The following is a 16,325-nucleotide window of genomic DNA, read 5'->3' as shown; positions in this document are numbered from 1 at the left end:
CAACTTCGATATATGGAGGTCCGACTGTATGCGTTATTTTGATTTTTGATTTGCTCTTTCAATAAATAATTTGTGAAAGGTCTGTTTTCGTTTATCAGATTTTTTGTGAAGGGTCCGTTTTGGTTGATCGGATTTTTATGAAGGGTCCATTAACGGACCAGAATTTCCTCTGGCCAGACCCCTGGTTTTGTAAAGGGAATTTACTACCCCCTCACAAAAGTGGATTGATCGGGGTAGTCGAGCAACATAGTTGTCCATGCGTTCTTGGCTTATCTTTTTTACGGAATTTTATCACAGAGTTGCATTTGAAATGGCTCCTAAGCGATGGAAAAGTTATACTGCAGCCTTTAAGTTTAAGATGATAAAGGCAGAAGCAATTGGAAATCGACTTGCTGCCAGAGACAATGGCATTGATGAGAGATGCGTTTGCCGTTGGAAATCAGATAAATTAACCATTGAAAGTGATGGCCAATCGAGGGATGCTGAAGGCAAAAGTGCAAAATAGGGATTTTTAAAAATATTTCATTATTGTTAAATAAAAATACTAACAAGAAATAAAAAAATATTTTTATTTACATTTAATCCAGTTTTCTTTACTACCGATTGTGCTTTTAGGTTGTTTAATGTTGGGTGCGCGCTTATGGACGGAGCCGCGCCCATATATCAAAAAACGTTTTCCTTGAGAATACATTACGATGCGGCCCTTACACCGGGTGTGGGGCTTATTCCCGAAAATATGGTATATGATTAAAATTCCTTTTTTTTGGAAGGGAGATTTCTTTCCAACTTTAATAGTAGGACACACTTAGGGCAGGCTATCCACCGAAAGTTATCAGACCCTTTCTTTCAAAATTGTCCAAGCTGGAATACATAAAGCTTGAAGTAGTCACCCCTCTAACAGGGTGTGTATATGTAGATCTTTAATTTTATAAAAGGCAAAAGAAGTCACAATTACATGTCTCTATTTAAACCTTTTGCATATGCCTAGTGATGTGGATCGGGTAAATACCCAGTGGGTAGGTAAATATTCTTTGGGTATTTACCTGGGTATTTACCCAAGACCTGGGTAAATACCCAAAAACTGGGTATTTTACAAAAAAATGCAAAAAGTGAGTCTGATTTTTTTTTTTTTAAATCTAAGTATGAAATAATTGGTAAAGCTGATACATACATATGTATTACACAGTTTATAATATTTTTTATTAGATGAATTGATGAAATTATGGAAGAAACATATCGTGAACCAAAGAATCTTTCTTTTCAATGTCATAATTAGACAAGTATAAGCAATTCAATGATGAACTTCAGGATTTCAAAATCACAACCTAGGTTAGTCATATCCAAAATGAAAAAAAAAAAAGAAGCATGATGGATGCTTGGAAGAATTTACTGAGAAGTTATTAAAACTATGATGTTATTTATTTATTTTATTGCTGTTTAAGTGGTAACGCAGGGATAGAAGTGACATTTGCCAACAAAAATATAGGAAAATATAGGAATTTTCTGAAAAAAATATAGGAATTGGATAGAAAATATAGGAATTTTCTGAAAAAAATATAGGAATTGGATAGAAAATATAGGAATTTTCTGAAAAAAATATAGGAATTCGATGGAAAATATAGGAATTTTTTGCAAACAATATAGGAATTTTTCGAAATAATATAGGAACATTTTGAAAATAAAAAAAAGAGGACATACAGGAATTTTTATAACAAGGCAGGCCAGTAGGACATTTTTTTTTTCAAAATGCAATACAGTCGAACCTGTCTATCTCGAATTTTACGGCACATAAGAAAAATTCGAGATATGGAGGCTTCGAGATACAGAAGTTTTGAAAAAAGTTCTAAAAATAAGTAATTGGAGCAATGACTCGAAAGTAAAACTTTGGGAGCAATTTTACTAATCAACAATGTCCCCTTCCTCTCAGTTTCGGAATGGATTTCATTGCTGGAAAACTTGCTTCTTGTACATAAAGTTTTAATTCTGGAGGATTATGTGACTGCTAATATTAAGAAAAGTGCTTTCTATCTCCAAATTCCAGTCAATAAAGATTGTTGTGGATGGAATTCAAGAAAGACACTTAAGTCGAAATTCGAGTTATGCAGGTTTTCAGAAAATTTCATTCAAGACAAACATGGGGGAAAACATTGAATTAATACTTTATGTGCAGGGAAAATGAAAAACTTCGACACAGAGAGGTTTCGACTGCACTACTATTTGATTAAAAACATGTAATAACACTACCTGACATAAGTGCAATACATATGCATAAATAAGTCTAAAAATACAATTCTGCCTTCTTCTTAGAATTTTAAGCACTTAAGCATCTTGTCTGATTCCATCCCGTGAATGACCAAATATGGCGACTATGTTTCACACGTAGCTGCTGGTCAGGTAGCTTTCCGGTTGGAAAAAAAATGATAGCTCCAGATTTACCCTATTATGTTGTTTGTATATTTATTTTGTGAATGAGCTGCTTTTGAATGTGGAATTTTGTGAATGGGGCCGCTTTTACGATGCGTAAATTTGTGAAAGGGCCGCAAAGCGGACCCAATTTGTGTCTGGAACGACCCCTAAGTGTGCATGTCTTTCGGACTTCCTCAATTCTTTTAAAATCGAGAACAGCTTTGCGTATTCTTTTTTGAAAACTTGGCTGTGCGGCCTCTTCGGAGGCATTATTAAAATGAACGTTTAGTTGATACGCGAACTGCAGCACCTACATTCCACACAATTAAAACCAAAACAATCGAAGTTGAGATGAGCTATCCCGCAAGTAGCAATAATTGCAACCGTAGCCAAACGCAAAGTTCCGAAAAAAGAAAAAAAATCGTGCGTGTGGAGACCTGAAACGGTAAGTGGCCGGAGAGCCCTTCCTAGAATGACATCATCAAAACCTACACAGCCCATGCGCCCATCATGATCGCCCAAGTTCATCGACGCCGAGTTCGAAAGTGAAGTTTTGAGGACTTGCGCAGGAGCTTCATGGGCTCAGAATTGAGCTGCAGAGACGAGCTAAAGTCAAACGCTGCTCCGCTCAGGAAGAAACACGGTACAGGGCACTCAACACATTTTAGCTTTAGAAAAGGAAGGAGACCATTTTCAATTAAAAAGAGGACTAAAGAGGACCAGTTAGGATTAAAAAGATGACCTTGGGAGGACCATTCATTTAATTTCAAGGAAGCACCAAAAGGCAAATTAGCTGCCTGCTGCTAAATCCATGAAGATAATTTGTTAATTAACCATAATACTGAGATTTTTAATGATACAATTCCTTTATCTTCTGCACAACTGTTCTTTTTATCCATTGAATAATAATATTATTTACACAAACATTTGAATGGGAGGGGGGGGGGGGTTGCTGGTAGTCCCACAGAAGGATAGATGAAGCTGTGCTTCATCTTTCCTTAGTTTAAAATTATTTTTGTGTTTTTCTGTCTTGTAATGCTTCTTAATAGCATTATACCCTTCACAACCGATATGAATCTATCACACACCAAACAGACCTACTGTATTCAAAGTTTTCCTAAAAATGTCTGAAATGCTCAATCACAAAGGGAAGCAGATCACATGAGGCTTAGTTTTGCAATTTTCATATTCAAAGTATATTTTCAAGAATCATAAAGCTTACATTAAAAAATTGCTCCATGATTGCAGGGCCATGAGTGCTTTGAACTTTTATGGGGGGGAACAAATCCCCCCTTAGCAGGCATCATGCCGCCTGCCTTGTCTAGTGGTCAGAGAAGTCTGACTGCGACAGGAAGGTCCGGGTTCAAATCCCGGCTCGGGCATGGACGTATTTTCTTTTGTCCTTTCTTTGTGTGAATCTAATGTTATGCTGTGAATAATTGCCTACCCTATAAACTGGTCCTTATGACATGTGTGTACTGTGGAAGTCGGACTTCACACCAAATGACAGTGCGGTTGGAAAAATGAAGCAGCGCACCCCAAATTGCCAGCCTAGCTGGCACATGAGAACAACAGCAGGCATCATGACAATGAAATGATGTACACAAATTCAACTTGATGAAATTACATACTTCAACTTTGTTTCAAATACAAATGCTACTTGAAAATGCTATGTACTCAATTATTTAAATTTAATATCCCCCCCCACACACAAAAAAACAGTAATAAACGAAAATAAGCAAAGAATAATCAAAATTAAGTTTGAAAAACTAAATAAACTCGAATTAAACACAAAAATTATTAATTTTTTAGTTATTTAAATAAAAGTTAAAACGTATCATGTCAAAATAACTTCTAATTGTCATAAATATAAAAATATTTATAAGATGCAAAACTATTGAAAGCTCACAGAAGCATATTTTCGCGAACCAAGTTCAATGTTGGCATGTTTCCCATAAAACATTTATTTTCTACTAAATTAAACATACAACATGCTAATCTAAGGTGGCATATTGGAAAATAACATTCGATTGGGAAAAATATTTCAACATTTACATGATTCAAAAAGATTGAAATTTCAAACACAAAAAGCAATTTTCAACGAAGTCCGAGTAAGTTCAATGTTACCGTGGTTTCCAAAATAATTCCTTCGTTAATTATTGAAATTAAACGAAAAATAAGCTAATCTAAAGTAGCATATGTCAAAATAACTTCCAATTGTGGAACACATCAAAATATTTATAAGATGCAAAAGGATTGAAATTTCAAACGCGAGATGCAATTTTCCGTGAAGTCCGAATAAGCTCAATGTTGTCATGGTTTCCAAATTTTTTCCTTCTTTAATTACCAAAATTAAACGAAAAATAAACTAAACTAAAGTAGCATATGTTAAAATAACTTCCAATTGTGGAACACATCAAAATATTTACAAGATGCAAAAGGATTGAAATTTCAAACGCGAGAAGCATTTTTCCGCGAAATCCGAGTAAGTTCAATGTTGCCATGGTTTCAAAAATAATTCCTTCATTAATTATTGAAATTAAACGAAAAATAAGCTAAGCTAAGGTCATGTCAAAATCACTTTGGATTGTAAAAAGCATCAAAATATTAACAAGATGCAAAAGGATTGAAATTTCAAACGCGAGAAGCAATTTTCTGCGAAGTCCGAATAAGCTCAATGTTACCATGGGTTAAAAATATTTCCTTCGTTAGTTATTGAAATTAAATGAAAAATAAGCTAATCTATAGCAGCATATGTCAAAATAACTTCCAATTGTGAAACACATCAAAATATTTACAAGATGCAAAAGGATTGAAATTTCAAACGCGAGAAGCATTTTTCCGCGAAATCCGAGTAAGTTCAATGTCGCCATGGGTTCCATAATAATTCCTTCGTTAATTATTGAAATTAAATGAAAAATAAGCTAATCTATAGCAGCATATGTCAAAATACTTCCAGTTGTCAAATACATCAAAATGTTTACAAGATGCAAAATGATTGAAATTTCAAACGCGAGAAGCAATTTTCCGCGAAGTCCGAATAAGCTCAATGTTACCGTGGTTTCTAAAATAATTCCTTCCTTAATTATTGAAATTAAACAAAAAATACGCTAAACTAACGTAGCATATGTCAAAATAACTTCCAATTGTGAAACACATTAAAATATTTACAAGATGCAAAAGGATTGAAATTTCAAACGCGAGAAGCATTTTTCCGCGAAATCCGAGTAAGTTCAATGTTGCCATAGTTTCTAAAATAATTCCTTCGTTAATTATTGAAATTTAACGAAAAATAAGCTAAGGTCATGTCAAAATCACTTTGGATTGTAAAAACATCAAAATATTAACAAGATGCAAAGGGATTGAAACCTTAAACACGAAAGCAATTTTTCGCGATAAATCAAACCGAATATATATATGTTCAGAAAATTGCACTATTGAAACACAATCCAATGATTTTTGAAAGAATTCAAGCAATAAAGAAACTTTTCATACATTTTCAAGGTTTTCAAGCACTTGAAAAAAAAAAAGACCTTTTTTTTTCCAATAACCTTTCAAGGTTTTTTTAATGGGCGTACGAACTTGGTTTAACACGCGCTGCGGCGGCGTGTTTGGGTGTACAGTAACTTTTAACGAAATGAAAAAACTTTTAAAATGTGATATTTAAGTAAAAACTATGTAAAAGCGGACTAATCAGACTGAAATGTTAAAAAGCGGTCTAAAGCGGACTTTACCATAAAAAACGAACTTTGGCGGGAAAAGCGGACCATTTGGGAGCCCTGCTTAGATAAAATGGCGTCTGCGCGTCGCTCGCGGAAATGCAGTAGCAAAAAGTCGGGGGGGAAAGTAAAAAAAAAAAAAAGGAAGCGAAAACTGAAAATATAGGAAAATATAGGAATTATAGGAAAATAGGAACCTTTTTCAGAAATATAGGAAAATATAGGAATATAGGAACGCTGCGATGCCTGTGGTAACGTGGCAAATATAGAAACAGTTTTCACATTAATAAGCAAAAAAAATATATTGTTTTCTGTTGCCTTGCTCATTTGCATTTGCTCCCCAGTACTTCATGATGAAAATTTATTTGAACTATTTTTAATACACGCAACTAGTGATGTCGGGTAGGAAGGTAAATATTTTTTTCGGTATTTATCCTAAGGCAGGGTAAATTCCCTAGTAATTGCACATTTTGCCAAAAAAAAACTTTAGGTGGTATCAAAAAGTGAATTTTTTTTTTTTTTTAAACATAAACTGTAAAACGAAAGATTAAAAATATAAAAATTTATGTATTATAATTTCCTTAACTAAAGGCGTAATGAAAAGGCGTAAAAAAAACTCAGAATTTAGAATGAACTATTCTAAAACTTAAATAGGATGGTAGGATAATTTAATTTTTTATGGGGTAAAGCAAAGGGATTTAAGTTTAATTTTGTCACATAGATGGCGGTAGCACAACTTCATCTTTGATTTTTCATAATATCATGCTACTAGTTAGTTTTGGCTTTGAGTTGTAATCAGTTTGTCCAAAGCCTCCTAAATACTAAATGCCTATCACATTGCACTACCTGATGGCAATACATGGATGGTGTTGCTATGAAGATGGATCCAAACAATTCAAATCAAATCGTTAATTGGTTAATTTTAAAATTTAAATTTAGAAGTTAACCAATTGTTTTCTCAGCTTTTAATTTCTAATGCTTTCGACCTTCGATAGTTGGCAGTAGCCAGAAGACCAAAAATATGCTTACTGGAATCATTTTGCTCTATGTTAAAAGGGAGAACGCGATAGACATTTAGTATTTAGGAGGCGTTCGTTTGTCACTCACTTTGTATTTGTACTGGTAAAACTTTAAATTTTGCTTTGAAAAATGAAAAACAAAAAAGAAAGATGGGGACATTGATTAGGCATATCCAACACATTTAATGTGAATATCATATTAGATTGCTAAGTTGTTTCGCACAATAATTCTTTAAATATGTGATCAAAATACAATTTTTGGGCAAAAATTTGTTTTGTATATGATTGGTTATATATATACATAGTGAAATACGGACAGAAAAGTATTTTAGTTGAATATAAATTTTTGAAATAAATACCCGGGTAAATACCCAAAATGGGTATTTACCCGGGTATATACCCTGGGTATTTACCCCTAAAAATAAATACCCAGGTATTTTACATCACTACATATGCCACACTAAAATTTTACTTTAGATACCTTTTTTTTTCTTCTACGGCTTAATACAAATCTGAACAAGTGCTTTATTTTATGACGATTTCAAAATTTAATAAACCCGATAGCACAGACAGAGCAAAATTTGCATAGTCCCTAAAGAATCTACTGTAGGTAATAAGCATCCTTTCCACCCAGGTTCTTTTTGTATGAGAAATGAGATCTGAGAAATTTAGAATGGATTTCTGCCATCTCGGCAGAAACTTTAGTTCCTGACAATTGAATTAATAAATTTTAAAAGAATGACTTAAATTTTACAATATAATTACATTCTTAAAAATACTCACCATAGAAAGCAATGGCATTGCTTTCGGATATGTATTTTTTATCGGAAGTTTCTAAAGCTGGAACCTGTTGAACAAAAAAGATAGCAATGTCAAAAATAGCAGTAAATTTAGTAATTAATTCTACTTTTAAATATAGGGATGCCTCAATTGCCAAATCGATTAACTCCACTTTTTAGAAAAAAATCCCCATTTCTGCTTTAATAGTGCTTAATCAATGCTCAGAATGTGAATTTATATTAAACTTTTGGTTCAGTGCATTTCGGATCCTGCGATGGCAGAAAATGTAACACCAGGGCCAATTCACTCCTATTAGATAACACTATCTTCTTCATCACTTTTCTCGACTTACTGTTTCATGGAGTTAATCGATTTGGCAAGTGAGGCATCCATATATATTTGCTACTAAAAATAAACAAAATACATGAATTCTAAGTTTTGGTAAAGTGTTAAAATTAAATTTGAGCAACACCAAATCCTTGAATTAACTATTCTGCAAAATGAATCTTTTTCCTCGAAAAATTGAGCCGAATAAGCCTCTCTTACAGGAAATCTAGGTTTACTTCCATTTTTTAAAAAGTGGCAAAATAACTTTCTTTAACTTGAAGGTATTTGCAGAAAATTACAGAATTTCTCAGTTAAGGAAACTTCAAATTGTGGCAACCATAAGACATGCTAACGTGATTTTGATATGGTGGTGGCAAAACTTTAAGTATTAGCAAAAAAAAAAAACCTTTTTTGTGTGAAAATCTAGAGTGTGTTTAAATAAGCCTCATTTGCGGAAAATTGTGATATAGTCTAATTTTTAAAAAAATCTGCAGAAATTTTGCTAGATTTCTACAAAACTATTCAGTCATTAAAACTTCAAATTGCAACAGACTTGTGATTTGCACTTTGCTACACAAGCCAATACCATCATATTGGAAATGTTTTACATTTTGCAATATAACTTATGAGAAAACTCTTTAAGGGTACATTATACATCCATATCTTTTAGCACTTGATAATCCTAATTGGGCACGTTACCGCTCTTAAGCCAGAGCTAAAGCAGAGAACTACATGCAACATACAGACAGCTTGGTTATGACAGCAAAGACTAAACTTTAGTCCTTAAGTATGGACAACAATAACAGAGCCAGGGCCGCCCGAAGAGCTGACGGCACCCAGTGCGAAAAATTCCTGGCCTCCCTTTCTCCCTATACATGCAGAAAAATCTAGTTATAACATTAGTGCATTTTGCGTGCAAGTACAAAGTGCATACATTTGCATTTTCTACATATTAATGAACAGAACAATCAGAGCGCTATCAATAATACAAATTAAAATACCAGCAATGAATCTGTTTCAAATATTTGTAACACATTATTAAACGAAAAACTTTTCAAAAATTTAATTGTTAAAAATTCAAATGTTTATCAGTAAAATCTTATCCCACAAGATAAAAAACAAACAATTTAAACTGAATCCATGAGTTTGCTTATCTACCGTTACAATACCACTCTATTTTGTGGATAATTAAAGATTTTAATTGAATTTTGTGAAGGGGCAAAAAAATGACCCAATTGGCGTCTGGATCGACCCCTGGCTACATTATGTTAGAGTAATATATGTTCATAGGCATGCGCACGGGGTCACCAGGGGTACCATTCAGAGCTCGAAATTAGCGGTCGTTAGTCGTATTTTGCAACTGTAAATTTCATTTTGACGACCGCGATTTGAAACGTAGTCGTCACTGTGACGCCTAGCTTTCCCCCCTACTAAGCTTTCACTTTCGGAAGATTTGTCTCCAAAAACATCTGTGTGCGTTGCGATCGCGGAAAATTTCCTGGAAGTATCGCTTTCAGTCGGAAAACCTTGAACAATCCCCCCCCCCCCCACCTTCGCCCGCGAACTGTAGCAGCCAGTGTCATTGCAAGCACACCCCTCCATTCCTCCTCTTTCTGGAGTAATCTTTTCTCCCCTTTGTTCCCTTAGTGTTGTTTACCCCCCGATCGCCCCACCCCTCCAAAACCGGACTCATATCAGGGTTGTTTGAGCAGATAGAACGCACGGCGAGCACGAGGATTCCTTTTTTTTTCCCCACAGGATTTCGCTCATCTTTTTTTCTTTCTTTTTTTTTTTTAATCATCGCTACCATCATTTTTTATTTGTTGAAAATATGAGTAAACGTAACTTAAAGTCATACTTTTACGCCACTAAATACTAGCGGAAATAAACGGCCAAGGATTGCCGATGAAGTCGAAATAGAAAAAAATAATGACGAAGTAGATGCAACTTCTAAATGTACACGGAAAAGGGTCAACGCTGCAACTTTCATCAAGTGGCAAAAGCAGTTTCCGTGGTTGGAAAGAAAGGGTGAAGACCTGATGGTATGTAAAGTCTAAAGATTTTGGAAAAAAAAAGATACTGGATTCATCGATGGTTGTCCTACTGCAAGATTCGAAACAATAAGTAGTTTTCTTGTTGATTAGTGCAGGCGGTTCATTCGCTTTTTTTATTTTTATTATTATTTTTAAAGATATTTATTAAATAACGCTTAATTGTTTTTCAAAACACATCATAAATGCAATTTTCAATACTGAACACGTTCTTCTCGGAATAATAGTTCCGGTGTTTGATATTGCAATCCTTTTGCATCTTGCCGATATTATAATACTTTTTAAATATAGAAGTTATTTTTACATGCGCTACGATTAGGTTACCTTTTTTTCTTTTTTATTTTAATTTATAAGATATTATTTTTTCAAAACATGCGGACAATGAACACGTGCTTTGCCGGAAGTTTATTTTCGCTTTTGACCTTTCAATCCTTTTGAATCTTGTAAATATATTAATATTATTTGGCAGTTGGGACACATGCCACTTCAGATTAACTTGTTTTCTGCGTTTGTTTTTCTTTTTGATGAATAAATTTATTTTCGAAATCATTCCAACACTAAACTTTTACTTTGTGGAAAATTGCGTATCGTGTTCGAGATTGCAATCCTTTTGCATCTTGTCAATGTTTTAATACTTTTAAAATCTAGAAGTTATTTTTACTTATGCTACCTTTAGGTTAGCTTATTTTCTTTTTTATTTTAATTTATAATATATTATTTTTTTCAAAACATGCGGACAATGAGCACGTGCTTTGTGAGAAATTTATTCTCGTTTTGGACCTTTCAATCCTTTTGCATCTTGTAAGTAAATATATTAATATTTTGACAATTAGTCACATGACACTCAGGTTAACTTATTTTCTGCGTTTGTTTTTCTTTTAAATGAATAAATTTATTTTCGAAATCATTCCAACACTAAACTTGTACTTTGAGGAAAATTGCGTATCGTGTTCGAGATTGCAATCCTTTTGCATCTTGTCAATATTTTTTTTTTTTTGGTTTTATGTCACTAAATTAAGTTAATAGTAATTATGGTACTTGTATAAACTTAGCAGATGATTCCAAAATGCATTATTTTAATGCATTGTACATATATATCAGCTTGTTTTCATGCATATTATAGTTTAGTATAAATTTCAGCATGTTATTGAACGCATTTGCAAATTGCAACCAAGTAAAGCATAACGGCACCTAAGAAAAAAATATTGGTTGCCAATGGCACCTAAGTAGCTGATGCTAATTTCGACCTCTGGTACCCCTTCATTAGCTAGCAGAAATGAAAGTTAATACAAAAGTGCAAAAATTAAACATTTTTAGGTTCAGTAATTTCTTACCTCATACGCTCTAAAATGGTTTTTTAGTCACAATATTTAAAAATTTTCCTTAAGCGAGCAAGTATGGGAGCCTTCCCAAGCGTAATTTTTAACCACCTGGTACAGGGATACTCCCATTTCTGAAGCCCTGCGCACACCTATGTATATGTTTGAAACTTATTTTAAGAAACTTTAACCAATTTTTCTTTTAATTATTATTTCACCAAAAGACTCGACTTGAGAACACAACTTAAGAAATTGGTGTATCTCACAACAGTAAGAGATGCAGAATTAGTCTACAAATCATACATTCACAGGTGTAAGAATTTTCTATATCTCCTCGTGTTACATAATTTCTACAACGTTAAACCATGCCTTTGTAAGGAGACTATTAGAGACGTACCGAGGACTCGGTAACGACTAGGTACTCAGCTAAATTTTGATCAGATATTCGGCCAATGCATAGTAGTTGTAAAAAATGGAATATTGTTAAGGCAAATTTTAAAATTAATAAAGGAATGCAACTAGAGACGTACCGAGTAGCCGAGTACTCGGCCTTTCACTACTCGGCCGAGTTACCAAGTACCAATTATGTTTTATGAAGAACCACTGACACACATATGATGAATTTTGAACTTATTGAATAGTAGTATAGACCTCCTTGTCCATATAATAGTTTTTAAAACTAAATTCCTGCTGAAATTCAATTTACGCATTATATAAACAATTTTGTTTGTGTCAAAAATTTTACAAAAAAAATTATTTTTTAAATTAAAAATAAATAAATAAAAGGTATGATTAATCAAGTTGAAATTAAAACAAATTTATACCAATCAATTATAGTTTTAGTCCGCAAAACATAAATAATTTTAATACAACAAATGTGCAGGAACACTGCAGACCCATGTGTTTCTGCCCCCCCCCCCCCCCGTTACAAGGAACGTCTTTTTCAGTGCATAACATGTGAGCTAAAGAATGTTAAGACATTCAACAAAAAAATCCGACTGTTGTCGGATGCCTTTAAATCCACGAGCTCCCATGTTGTGCATTGAAAAGGGAATTCCTTGCAATGCCAAAACACATGTCTGCAGTGTTCCTGCACTGCGCTTTTAACGTTGTTTTATTTCCTTTTATTTTTTTAAGCAAAGGTATTTTCATAATTTTTTATAATTAATTTTTGTTTGTAACAAAAATCCATTTTTAACATAAAAATTCCATATTTTCTATACTTTTTTTTGCATAATTTTACATAAATAATTTTTATCAACTTTGAGGACATTAAAATAAAGATTTATTCCATTGAAGCATTACAAACTTCATTATTCTCAAAATTTAAAATTTGACTTATAAATTTTTAATTGTAAATGTTTGCAGAATATAATGTTTGCTCTTTTTTCTATAAATTTTAATACCTGCCCTTGGACAATATTCAATTTTTTGCAACTACTCGGTATTGGCCGAGTATCTGATCAGAATTTGGCCGAGTACCGAGTACTCGGCAAATTGGCCGAGTACCGAGTAGTTACCGAGTACTCGGTACGTCTCTAAATGCAACCATACTGCAAACATTTACAATTCAAATTTAAATTTTTAGAATAATGAAGTTTGTTATGCTTCAATGGAATAAATATTTTTAATGTCCGCAAAGTTAATGGGGCATTCCACGGAATTTTTGACATTATGTAGAGTCCGTAACGTAACCTTTTTTTGCCATAACTTTTTAATTTACCCGTTTGATTTGCAAATTATTTTAATATTAGCTGTGTGTTGGTAGGAAAAGATCAAAATAAAATAATATGCTAATCAAACAGTAAATTAAAAAGTTATGGCAAAAAAGGTCACGTTACGGACTCTACATAAATGTCAAAAATACCTTGGAATGCCCCCAATACAACTTATTTATTAAAAATGGAGCAGTGCAAAAAATATGAATTTTTTATATCATGTTTGGCGGAATGGCCCAATATTTTCTAAACTAGGTATGAAATATGGAGGTCAACAATATGGAGGGAGACCCCAGAAAAGTCATTTGTGACGGCCCCAAAATTTCTGTGCACACCCCCCGACTAGAGCTAAAATAGATCGATATAATTTATTTTAATTCCAACTTGATTAATCATACTTATTATTTATTTGTTTTATTTTAAATTTCGAAAATTACTTTCTTATAAAATTTTTGACACAAACAAAATCTTTTAATACATAATGCGTAATTAAATTTCAGCTGGAATTTTGTTTTAAAAACTTGTATGGACATGGAGGTCTATACTACAATTCCAATAAGTTGGAAATTCATCACGTGTGTTTCGGTGGTTCCTCTCAAAACATAATTAGAACTCTGTACTCGGCAAAGTTCTACTCGGTACGTTTCTAGAGACTATTATAAGAAAAATTAATACATACAACAAAAAGTAATTCTAAAGTTAATAACAAAAATAATTTTAAATGCAGAACAGGTGTATCTCACACAATAATGATTAATGCAAAATTTGGTTCTACAAATCATGTATAAACAAGTGTAAGAATTCTCTTTATCTCCATGTGTTACACGGTTTCTACAAAGTTAAACCATGCCTTTGTATGGAGAAAATTCGATATAAAGCTAAGACAAAAATAGAAATATTCAAAGCTGAATTTGGATTGTCATTTTAAATCCTCTTGGAAAAACTCGAAATGACAGGTCTGGTAGAATACCTGCTGAAGTTTTTCACATCCTCTGCTGGAAAAGTGAAAATAATCCACTGGAAGTGACCCTTTAAGTATCGCTCATGCAAGGGAGAAGACTCTTACATGAGGGAAACTCAGTATAAAAAAAATCTGAAGTTCAACTTTCAAGTGAAAATTTTTGAAAAATACACACAGCAAATTTACAGTAAAAACTCTTGACAAATGTTTCGCAGACTCCAATAAAACGCTTGATTTAAATGCCCATTTAAAATTGGACTATTTTAAACACATTGTGAATAATTTTCTTTTCTTACATTGGTTCAAGCTGATTTTATAAATTAAAACAAATAACATGTCAAACAGTTAACAAAATATTCAGAACTGGAAATGAGTGTTTACATTTGAAGTTTCTCTCACACAAACTATTTTATACAATGGTGTCCATTATAAATAATTAATTAAAACCAAATTTTACCTTGCCATTGGGAAATTTTTTTAAAAACGCTTCTGTTTTATTAGTTTCGCCAAAAACAAAGTCGTCGGCAACTTTCAGAGAAAAGCCGCTATACTGGGAGGCAATCAGTATTTTCTGGGCCCGAAAGCTGTTTGGGTAAGTGTACAGCGTCTGAAATAAATATATTTAGAGCATTAACATTCATTTTGAAAGGTATTTAAATAGTTTAAAACGTAAATAAAAATAAAAAGCGTGAAGATTAATCAGATAGAAACAAAACTACAGCTTACAGATGCCATGTTTGAGCTGGAAGAAGACCGAAAAGTTGTGATGCCAGGTTAAATTAAAGAGAATTGTGACGTTTTCAGTTTGCACCTCTTTTTTCAAGAAAATTTCAGTAAATTAAAATGAAATATTTTAATGAGTTTAGAAGAAAATACAAATGCAAGATTTTCAACTCGATACTATTTGATTAATTTTGCGGCACTGTCAAGCGTTAAAACTGCTGTAAAGAATATAATAAAACATACAGTGGAAAATGAAAAAGGAGGTGGATGTTAATGTAAACAAAAATTTTTTGTATTATTACTTCATATTTAGAAAAAACCTTATGAAATCTTTTATTCTAGATTATTCCTCTACTACAATGACCACTTTGAAAGTCTGATAAATTTAGTGTTTGCCCCCTAAATTTCGAGCAGAGTCACGTTGCTCTTATTTAACAATGAATAATGAGTTGCATGTTTAAAAATTCCAGAAGGTACAAAAACCACCGAGTCCCAGTCAAGGGTCCTTGTTGAGCGAATTTTCGGCACCGTTGAAACAAGCCCATAACAAGAACTAGAGTCCCTTGGGACTCTAAAAGGTACCGTAGAGCAACGAGCAACGCCACAGGACAGTATTCATGTGACGTCACTGCGGGTCAAAACCGGCACTGCAGTGCATTGTGGGAACTGTAGCAGACGAAAATCCGGTACTAAAGCGTATAATAACACTTGTATTTATACGGCTTATAAACTCTTCTTTATATTAAAAAATGCGAGGTTTTGTAAGTTTTTTAGTAAGAAATGTTGTAAAAGAATGATGAACGATTCATTTAATACGAAACACTCTCTTTATTATCGTATTTTCATGGGTTAAAGCCTTTTTGGTTCCTCGTCAGAAACATGGTGAAAACTCGAATTCTCGTTTTACTTTTCTCTTTTCTCGGCATTTTTCATGCAGTCACAAGTCTGTATAAGCCCTAAGCATGTTCATGATACGTATGAAATCCTGTAACCTTTAAGTAAAACGATTTTTTTAGCACTACTAACACTGCATAGTTGATCAAAATACCCGCAGACGGACAGCTGATGGGACCGTTGCCAAACCGTGAATAAGGTCCATTATGCGCAACGTCAAAATTTTCGACAGCGATCAGAAGTTCGTTAATGTTTCAGAACTTCTAAGAGGGGTAGGATGCATCCTAATGACTCGAAAAAATATGGCAATGGAGGGTCGAAAATGATTTCAAAACCCGAGAAAGTTTTGATGTGCCGGAAGTATTCCAGATTGTTCGTAGTCCGGTCTAGGAAGATCATGGAGCCTCA

At 33.3% G+C, this 16,325-nt stretch overlaps 1 protein-coding gene across 1 annotated transcript in view; it reads right to left on the bottom strand.

Moving 5' to 3' along the window:
• LOC129225634 (elongation factor 1-gamma-like) overlaps nucleotides 1-15,181 on the bottom strand; it is a 41,335-nt gene extending 26,154 nt beyond the window's left edge. Inside the window, exons 1-3 of the mRNA XM_054860100.1 lie at nucleotides 15,027-15,181; nucleotides 14,758-14,907; nucleotides 7,928-7,991 (exon numbers count right to left, since the gene is read on the bottom strand). Of these exons, the coding sequence (XP_054716075.1) occupies nucleotides 7,928-7,991; nucleotides 14,758-14,907; nucleotides 15,027-15,035 (223 nt within the window). The 5' untranslated portion in view covers nucleotides 15,036-15,181. The remainder of the gene's footprint in view (nucleotides 1-7,927; nucleotides 7,992-14,757; nucleotides 14,908-15,026) is intronic.
• Nucleotides 15,182-16,325: the final 1,144 nt, after the last annotated feature.

Source organism: Uloborus diversus, chromosome 7, assembly GCF_026930045.1.
Source record: "Uloborus diversus isolate 005 chromosome 7, Udiv.v.3.1, whole genome shotgun sequence".
Taxonomy (NCBI): domain Eukaryota; kingdom Metazoa; phylum Arthropoda; class Arachnida; order Araneae; family Uloboridae; genus Uloborus; species Uloborus diversus.
The sequence above is the reverse complement of the archived record's forward strand: the minus strand, read 5'-3'. Positions and strand labels throughout refer to the sequence as shown.